This window comes from Orycteropus afer, unplaced genomic scaffold, assembly GCF_000298275.1.
Source record: "Orycteropus afer afer isolate SDZICR_OR568_19922 unplaced genomic scaffold, OryAfe1.0 scaffold00018, whole genome shotgun sequence".
Lineage (NCBI taxonomy): Eukaryota > Metazoa > Chordata > Mammalia > Tubulidentata > Orycteropodidae > Orycteropus > Orycteropus afer.
Window position 1 is genome coordinate 14793585 of NW_006921605.1, and position 10313 is coordinate 14803897.

The window sequence follows — 10313 nt, forward strand, 5'->3', positions numbered from 1 at the left end:
TCAGTTACCAGCTTGAAGGGTGACTAAGGACCATAATCTTGGGGATTCCACCAGTCTCAATGAGACCAGTAAGCCTGGTCTTTTTTCTGAGTTTGAGTTTTGTTCCCTATTTTTCTCCCATTATCTGGGACTTCCCATTGTGATCAGTTTCAGAGTGGTTAGCAGTGGAAGCAGGGAACCATCTAGTTCTTCTGGTTTCATGATTGTGAAGGCTGGGGTTCACGTGCTCCATTAGTCTTTCGGACTGTTTCCTTGTGTCTTTGATTTTCTTCACTCTTCTTTGCTCCGGACAGGGTGAGAGCAGTAGTTGTACCTTAAAGAGCCACTCACAAGCTTTTATGACCTATAGTCGCTCTCACCAAAGTAGGATGTAGAACACTGTCTTTGTGAACCATGTTAGGCCAGTTGACCTTAGTGTCTCCTGCGACTATGGTCCTGAGTCCTGTGCCCGGCAGTTCATTCCGCCAAGGTGTCTGGTCATGACTAAGAAGTTTCCATGACTCTGCCCCCTGTATGCTCCACTAATCTACACACTTGCAGCACATACAGACACTATGTGGAGACAGCCTACATATCCTTTTAGAAAAAAGCAAGATGACATTTTATACTCTTGTTTGTAATGTACAAGGTCAGCAAAAAGGAGGGAATCCCTCCTCCCAAGGAGCAGCTCATGAATTCGGGCCGCCGACCTCCTGCTTAGCAGCTGAGTGGTGCTTCAACCACAGTGACACCAGGGCTTAGAAAAGCAGACGGTCAGCAGAAAAGAGGAAGACTCTCAACAAGATGGACTGACACGGTGGCTGCAACAGCGGGCCCGAGGCTGGCCACAGTTGGGAGGATGGTGCAGGACAGGCGGTGTTTCACCCCACTATACACGAGGTCGCGTGTGTCGGGTCAAAACTGACGCAGCAGCCCCTGAGAACAGCGTTTTTCCTTTGCTACATCGCCTTTCTCCAGAATGAATTACATGGCTGTCGGAACTTGAGATTTAAAAAAACAGAAACTAAAAACCCCTATATTTGAATGCATCCTCCTAGCATCTACATGTGGTTCTCACCATTTGTTTTACTTTCTTTCACAGGTTTGGGATACTGCTTTAGCTTTCTGCCAACTGTAACCATTCTATCACAGTACTTTGACAAAAGGCGCTCCGTGGTTACTGCAGTCGCGTCCACGGGAGAATGCTTCGCCGTGTTTGCCTTTGCACCAGGTACGTGGACCACAGAAGTCTGCATATTCGTGTGGAATAGAGGAAGTCATCAGCCATTACTGCCCGGCCACCGTTAGCCAATGCCCAGCTAGTGCGTGACTTCAAGTGTATGCCTAAGGAAGGGTTAATGAACCTGTGCACAGTGGTCATGCACTTGGCTACCAACTGAAGGGGTGGAGGTTGAACCCACCCAGAGGCTCTGGGAGAAAGACCTGGTGATCTGCTCCCATAAAGATTACAGTCTAGGAAGCCCGAGCGCAGTTCTCCTCGGTTCTATAAGGTTACTAAACCAGTAGCCACTCAGTAACACCTAACAACAAATGAAGGAAGGGTTTTTGCCTTCTGTTTTCCAGCACATTTTTAGGATATATCCTCCCTAACTGCCATTTTAGGATTTCAAATCATTTTAATAATAGTCTACCTGTACATAATACGTGCTGCCGTCAAGTCGATTCTGACCCACAGCAACCCTACAGGACAGAGCAGAGCTTCCCTGTGGGGTCTCCGCAGCTGTAAAACTTTACTTTCTTCCACGGAGCAGCTGGTAGGTTCAAACCACCGACCTTTTGGTCAGGAGCCAAATGCTTTAACCAGTGCGGCCGCAGGGCTCCAGTAATAGTCTTGGTTTATAGAAACAGGACAATAACATGGTACACATTCAGTTATAAGGCTTGGAACATGCATCCCAAAATAAATAATGATTTGAGATTATTCATACTATTCTTTCTCTCCTTTGTTAAAAGATATATTCAGTGTGAGTTTAAATCATGCTAACAAAGTCAATTCTATTACGTGTGTGTGGATAATGTCCAGCAAAATTTCTACCCCTGGTTCATTTCCCTACCTTATTAGTGTGTGGAATTACACTCTAACAAGGAGTAGACGGACCACCCTGGAGACCCAGAAGCATTTTGTCCCCTGCCCTTTTCTTGATGAATGTGTCTGTGGACTGCACTTTGCCCTAAGGAGATCCATGCACAAGTGTTTAGGGCGGACATGTCATAATGTCTGCTTTTTAAATGGTTTAGAACAATGAATGTGTGTGTTAATAAAGACAGGGAGCCGAGACACAGAGGGAGACAGAGAGCCAGACAGACACTGAGGAGGACATTCACCGCAGAACTTTAGCGATGGGTGGGTAGAAGGTGTCATTCTTTCATATTTGCTGGTGGTGTGAACATCTTCCAAAGGCAACACTGAGGGGACAAAGACTAGGTGACGGTGAGTGTCCTGGAGGGAGAAACCCACCTTGGCTGCCTTGTTCTCTGTACTTGGCACAGTACCTGACACCTGGTAGACATGTTCAGGGAAGAAGAAAAAGTAGACAGATGGGTAGAAAGCACTGTGGAAAACTGAGGGCAAATAACCTTTCACTAGGCATACAGTGGAAGTCACCTATTGGCAGCTGTTTGACAGTTCTGTGTTTTCTACTCTAATGGGGGTAGAACTAGAGGTATGAGCAAAACACACTACAGAAGTAGCTGGTGCCTTAGTCAAGGGATGGGGCTGCTTTCCTGCTAAGCCTGTATTCTGGTCCATTGAGCTATTCGTTCTATCACACTGGACTGTCAGCACTCAGAGAGCGACGAGATGGTAACCTGGAAGCATAACAAACACTTCATCTCCTGGGCTGATTAGGGAGCTACCGTGCAAGGCTGCATTTTCCCAGTGCTGCTGTGGCACTTTGTGCTGTCTCTGGCCACGTCCTCGCTCTCACCTTCCGGGGTCTGGCCCACCCTCCAGCTGCCTCTGGTCAACAGCATAACTTCCAACTGAATGGCAGGAAGAACTCAGGTCGTTAAAGACATACCCCAGGTAGAAACTAGTTGGAGAACTGTATCATTTCATTCTGAGATAATCGTAAGAGTTTTCAGATTCTTAGCCCATTCTTAAATTTTAATCCATTTCTCCAAAGGATTGAATAAATGGGCATATAATGAATATGATCAGAGAGCCGCAAACTCTATGTGAAAGGCCAGATGGTGAGTATCTTAGGCTTTGCAGGTTACGTGGTCTCTGTCACAGCTCCTCACCTCTGCTGTTACAGCACAAAGGCAACCATGGACTTTGCAGGCAAATGAGCGTCCTTGTGTTCCACTCAGATCTGCTTCACAAAAACAGGCAGTGGGCCACATTTGGCCCTCGAGCCACCGTTTGCCGAACCCTAATGTGGATCCCAACCGTATTTCAGTTCTTGTGCCTCTGGCCAGTAAAACACACCCTCTACAACTCTTTGAGACCTAAGCTGACATTTTGTGTTTTGTAGATAATAATCACTAGGTACACCTTCTCCTTAGGGAATCAGAAAGGCTAGAATGTAAGTTGAATATAGGACAGCAGGGGCTGACTGCATTCACGCTGCCGTGTCAATTTTTACAAAAAATTATTAGTGACTGTGAGTGTGTAATTCTTCCTGCAATTATTGACCTTTCATTTCGTTCCTTCTTCGCTCCTGCCTGTTGAAGCGATCACGGCTCTGAAGGAGAGCATCGGCTGGAGGAACAGCCTCCTCTTTGTGGGCCTGCTGCAGCTAAACATCATCGTCTGTGGGCTGCTGCTCAGACCGATAGTTATTAGAGCACCAGGCTCACCAAAAACAGCCGCCCAGGAGAGTCGGAAAGAAATGCAATATATGCTTGAAAATGAGAAAACACGCACCTCCATAGACTCCATTGACTCAGGAGTGGAACTAACTACCTCACCAAAAAATGTGCCTAGTCACGCGACAATGGAACTGGAGCCCAAGGCTGACACGCACCAGAACCTGGTGAAGACCAGCTCCCAGCAAAGCGCTGAGAAAGTCCCGTTATTAGACTTCTCGATCTTGAAAGAGAAGAGTTTTATTTGTTATGCATTGTTTGGTCTCTTTGCCACACTGGGATTCTTTGCACCTCCCTTGTACATCATCCCCTTGGGCATCAGTCTGGGCATTGAACAGGATCGTGCTGCTTTCATATTATCGACCATGGCCATTGCTGAAGTTTTTGGAAGAGTCGGAGCGGGCTTGGTCCTCAACAGAAAGCCCATTCGTAAGATCTACATTGAGCTCATCTGTGTCATCTTATTGACTGTATCTCTGTTTTCCTTTACTTTTGCTACTGAGTTCTGGGGTCTTACGTCGTGTAGCATATTTTTTGGTTTTATGGTTGGGACAGTAGGAGGCACCCACATTCCACTGCTGGCTGAAGAGGATGTAGTGGGAATTGAAAGGATGTCTTCTGCAGCTGGAGTCTATGTCTTCATTCAGAGCATATCAGGACTGGCTGGACCACCCCTTGCAGGTAATTTGAATATATACAATACAAACCCTTTTCTACTGTCCCCTTATTAGTAGCTATGTGATCTTCCTATGCAGTCTAATGACAGATCTGCTGACTTTCATGCTTCCGTGGATCTTCAGAACTGGTAGCAAGAAAGGCTTTGGTGGCTCAGTGGGAGATTCCACACCTTCCACAGAAGGAGGCCTGGGTTTGATTCCCGGCCACTGCACTCAGCCTCAGCCACCACGTTTGTCAGAGTACTGTGTCTGGCTGTGATGCTCAACAGGGCACAGCAGAGCTTCCAGACTGGGACGGATTAGGAAGAAAGGCCTGGCGATGTACTGGCAAAATCAGTCAGTGAAAACCCTGTAGATACAACAGTCCAATCTCTAACCCATCATGGAGATAGTGCAGGACTGAGCAGTGTTTCATTCCGTTGTGCGCTGGGTCACCATAACTGGTGGCTGATTTGATGGCAGCTAACACAACAGAAATTAGAGGTTACATGAGCCAACCCTCCCGATTTAAATGTGAGGAAGCTAAGCCAAAGATTTAAGTCAAAGGTTATATGATAAATTAATGAGCAAATCCGAATTAGAACATTATCTGCAGTCCAAGTTGCCCTATGCATTATGTTATTTCTGCCATTTTGCCTTGCCTAATGTGGGGGACCAATGACTTGTGGAATAATAGAAATAAGGCACTTCTATAAGTCATCTTTCCTTCTTGAGTAGGTATTAGGGGATTGAGCACACAGCAGCCCTCAGCAAATACTTAATTGATTACTATAGACTATTTTCTTGTAGGAAGGACACAAGTAGGTTTCATATCTTAGATCTGAAATAGATTCTTAAAGTTACTGTGATTAGAAATCTTACTCCATGTTAAAAGATACCTGGAGTGAATGCAAATGAAAATAATAGTGTTCTCCTTACTTCAGAAGATTGCATTTTCAAAAAAGCATGCATCTACTTGTCCCATGTGCTAGCTTCTCTACTAGGACAGACTTAGCCCATGAAGAACACGTCAGCGACTTAATTGTCTTAGGTGCTGAGTATTTGTCCATTTGTGGGATCATTTTTTTCTCACCAGGTGAGAAGAATTCTAACCATCAACACCTTTGTTGGTTTAGAAAAACAAAGTTAAACTAAGAAGGCAAAACAATCCTGAGAGGTCTCTAAATCTGATGAGAGCCTGGGTGAGAGAGGGCTGGGTCCAGTGGATGGGTTGTTAACACGTGCTGCTGCTTCCTCCCAGGTCTGCTGGTGGACCAAAGCAAAATATACAGCAGAGCCTTCTACTCCTGCGCGGCGGGCATGATCATGGCCACCGTGTGCCTCGCGCTTGTGAGACCCTGCAAAAAGGGACTGTGCCAGCAGCGTCATTCAGGTGAAACACAGGCAGAGAATTGTCGGGGGAAAGCTTTACAAGACATCCCTGAAGATTTCCTTGAAATGGACCTTGGGAAAAACGAGCATAGGGTTCACATAAAAACAGAGCCAGTATGACTTGCTTTCATGTAACGTCAGCCGCCACATTGGCTGGTAAGGGGTGGAGGGTGGTGGGTGGGGTGGGAGGGAGCTAGGGAGCTAGAGTAGCTAACGGCTCTGCTCCACTTGCAAAATACTATTTAAAGGGAATGTGTATGTGAACAGCACTACCAACATCCTTCTTTCTTTTTAAGTTTTCCTTTTTGCTCATTTCTCAAAGCCAAAACACAAACAACCAAACTCTCTTCCTATATAAATCTGGCTGTATTCAGTAGTGAAACTGACACACAAAAGGACTCTCTGGTTCACACTCCAGTTTTAAAATAGTGATACGAATTGGCAGAGTGGTTTTAGGAACTCTCACATGTGATAAACTACTATCTTACGAAATGACATCTAGCCCAGGTCACTGAAACGTAATTGGCCATTCAAAAAAAATTTTTTTTAATTGCTAAATTTCAAAAACATAAATACATTTTTAAATACCCTTTGAAAAACACTGAGGTTTTCATTTAAAACTTACGGCTTCTTAATTTTCCAAATACTTCATGGAGATGAAATACAGTTTACGACCAAACATCTGGCTAATAAATTTTAAAAATATATAGGACTTGAACTTCATAAATGTGAAGATTACCACTTCTTTTTATGGCCAGTCATTACCACTAGTATTTCAATATAGAATATACAGAATGGCGTTCAAAAATGTGTTTCCTGTTGCTTTTAATTATTCAGAAATATGTGATTGTTGTGTCTTTAATTTAAACCACTATTTATTATTAAGTTATTCTAGGATGAGTAATCAAAAGAAGTACAATCTGAGACATAATCAGCATTTTCACCTCCTTTCTGAAACCCTTTAAATGCCTCAAAGAACACTTCTGATCTTATAAAGTTACTCTCACAAAAGGCCAACTCATAATGATTCAATTTGATTAAAGGCAGTGTGTGCTATCAAAAGGGGGGAGAGAATAGCAAGTCGCCTTTGCTTTTTAAAGTCATTTTGTTTCATGACTTAAGAACACTTGATCTGAATCATATGTCATTGAATCGCTGAAGCATTTCTGATTTTTTTAAAACAAACATCAAGCTGTTAACTCATTTCTGGATTTCACATGGAGTAGTGGAGACAGTTATTTCACCATCACAAGCTGTAAGTTATGATTTACGTCTTACAGACAACACGACTTGACTGTACTAAGTTGCCATAGCTATCAGTCATTGGTGTTTATTTTGGAGTTATACTGCATATCTAGCATTTCTCATTTTAACCTTCTTTCTGTAAAGAGGGAAAGTTTAAGGATTAACAGGTGGGCTCCTTGTTTATTTGTCCTCCCACCCTCCAGGTGTAGTTAATACTCGCTGCCCCGTCTTTATTCATCTTCACTGTTAATTTATGACAACTCAGGGGGAAAAAACAGAACAGGCTGGTTTGGTCACAGGTACACACAAGCTTGAATATTTCTCTGCACTGAACTGAAAGTGGCATAGTTGATCACCTGCTACATTTTGTATAGCATTTTATCAGCCATAGACAGGACAATCTTTAAAACTTTGGGGGGTGGGGGGAGATGACAAAGTGTCCGGAAATGCAGGCACACCTAAAGCAAGGTGGATGTAGCAATTCTTCTGTCACTGCTTGAGAAGGACTTTGAGCCTGTGGCAGTTTTGTGGACTTACATGACTTCAGCACTTTACAACATGTTTTTTACTATGAATGTTCAATACAATTTAATATTTATAACTGATTTCTGAGGGATCTGCTCTATGTCCATTCTATTAACTGCATGAAAACAAAGTGTATGCCAATTCCAGTGTGCCAGTAATCAAGATTTTCAATGTCTGAAAGAAAACAGAAGCAGAATTGCTGATTTGTTCTGTGTTAGTGATTTTCTGGTACTTCTAGATTTGCAATAAACTTATGGCTTTTTTATTTAAAGAGACGGAATTTCTTCTACTGTAAAGTTTGTGGGTTTGTTTGTGTTGGTTTACCAAATTATAATCTTACCAGCATTAATTGTTTAATCTAATAGAAGTTAAAAGAAGCCCAAGGAAGATTCATAACTTTTTTTCAATTTTTCTCTTCTGCAAAACTTGTAGCTTTACTAGAAGCACATACAGTAGCCCTGGTGGTGCCATGGTTAAGCACACAGCTGCTAGCCTAACTGTTGGCAGTTTAAACCCACCAGTGGCTCCACGGGAGAAAGATGTGGCAGTCTGCTTCCATAAAGATTACCGCCTTTGAAACCTGTTCTGGTTCCCTAGTGCCGCTCTGACAAGAATATACCACAAATGAGATGTCCTTAACAAACAGGAGTTTATTCTTACAATTTGGAGGCTTTAAGTCCAAGTTCCAAGTGCCAGGCTCTAGGGGCTGGGTGAAAGCCCCTCAACCTAGGGGTCCAGCTCTGCCTCCTACTCCTGGCCCACTGGAGCTAGAGGCATTTCTTCACTCAGACAACTGCTGGCTGCTGAGGCTGCCAAGCCCAAGGTTGACAAGTAAAAAGGCACAGTCCTGATATTACCAAATCACACGGCAGGCCATTCAAGTCCATTTTAAGTCCCAAGGTCAGCAGAGCATGGCAGGCTGCTGAACAATGACATGGCTACATACAGGGTGCAAGCATGCCATAAGCTAGAGACCATTCCCCAAGGCTTCTCCTTATATACAAGAAGCAGACCACATCCCAAAGGCAGCTACTCAGCTGCTTGTGGTAGATCCCACCAGGGAGCTGATTGCCAGTCTCATCATGGGGAATAACTATCACCAGCTGCCCAGCCATTCAACATTGCCAACCAAAGTGAAAAAAAAACATAACCACCACAAAACCCTATGGGGCAGTTCCACTGTCCTACAGGGTCAGAATGGACTCCATGGCAATGGGTTGGTTTGTTTTGTTTTATTTTGTTTTAGAGACACATAAAGGTTTCCATCACATGCTTGTTGAACTTCTTATTAAAAAAAATAGATGAATGAATTGATACCATGGCAGTCACAGGGAGTAGGCTGAGCCTATCAGGAGCAGGAGGCTCCAATAGTTAAGACTTAGCTGCTGTGAACAGTTAAGCACCTGGCTGCTAGCTGAAAAGACGGTTCAAACCTACCCAGGGCACCTTGGAACACAAGCCTGGCAGTCTGCTTCCCAAAGGTCACAGCCTGGAAAACCCTGTGGAGCATTCTACTTTGCACACATGGGTCATCATGAGTCAGAACTGACTCAACAGCAACTAGCCACAACAACACACTCAGTTACAGACTAGTCCTGAGGACTGACGTGAGCTGTAAATAAACAGAACAGACTTTTATGCCAGGGATTGGCAGGTCTTCTTTGTAAATGTCCAGATAGTAAATATTTTGGGCTTTGCAGGCCAGGTGGAATCTATCACAACTACTCAACTGCCCTGCCCACTGTAGCATGAAAACAGCCACAGGAAGTAAGTAAATGATGAGCATGGCAGTGTTGCAAGTAAAACTATTTTTATAGATACTGACATTTGAATTTCATAACATTTTCACATGTCATTGAATACTATGCTTTTGATTTCTTTTCCAACCACTGAAAAATGTCAAAACCACTCTTAGCTCACAGGCTGTTTAATTTAAAAAAAATATATATATAGGTGAAAAGGGGAAGCTTTTGTTTGCAGGGCACTGAGTTTATGCTAATGATGATGGAATATTTTGGAAAAGGACAGCAATAATGATGGCACAACCTGAAAAATGTCATCTATGGCCCTGAGCTGTAAATGGGGAAGTTGTTATGTCAGTGAATGTCTTGGTGCGTATGTTTTCACAACAAAAGTTTTTTTAAAAAAAAAAAAGCAGTAGGCTAGATTTGGTCCACGGGCCATAATTTCTTCACCCCTGCTCTGTGTAGCTTGCCCACTGCAGTGGGTCATACTCAGCTGGTGGTGACCGGCAGCAACTTGCTTGTTGCTGTAATGACGGACAGGTGTCAGCAGAGCTTCTAAACTCAGACTAAGAAAGGTCTGGCACTCGACTTCCCAAAGGACCACAAAGAACGCCCTCTGGACCACAACAGTCTGACAACACTAACAGTCCTGACTGACAGGAGAGAATCACGGTGCTGAAAGCAACTCTTACGTCACAGGTACCAAAAGTGATGGCACACGTGAAGCTCGGGCTTCCCTTCCTGTGACTGAGAAGATCCTGCTTGGACCTTACTGATTAAATATCACAGTATAAATGGGAACAGGTTCCTCCCTCAAAATAAAATCATCCCACTTGTAAAAGTGAGTTGAGATGTATGTCCTTTTAAGACAAATGCACCTTCACTGACACAAGGTTTCTAAATCTTTAAACAAAGTTATTGATTTTATACTCCACTAATA

At 43.6% G+C, this 10313-nt stretch overlaps 1 protein-coding gene across 1 annotated transcript in view; it reads left to right on the plus strand.

The window, feature by feature from the left end:
• Positions 1 to 5978, plus strand: part of SLC16A6 (solute carrier family 16 member 6) — a 13218-nt gene extending 7240 nt beyond the window's left edge. Inside the window, exons 3-5 of the mRNA XM_007959697.2 lie at positions 1082 to 1210; positions 3676 to 4491; positions 5728 to 5978. Coding sequence (XP_007957888.1) covers positions 1082 to 1210; positions 3676 to 4491; positions 5728 to 5978 — 1196 coding nt within the window. The remainder of the gene's footprint in view (positions 1 to 1081; positions 1211 to 3675; positions 4492 to 5727) is intronic.
• The last annotated feature ends 4335 nt before the right edge of the window (positions 5979 to 10313 follow it).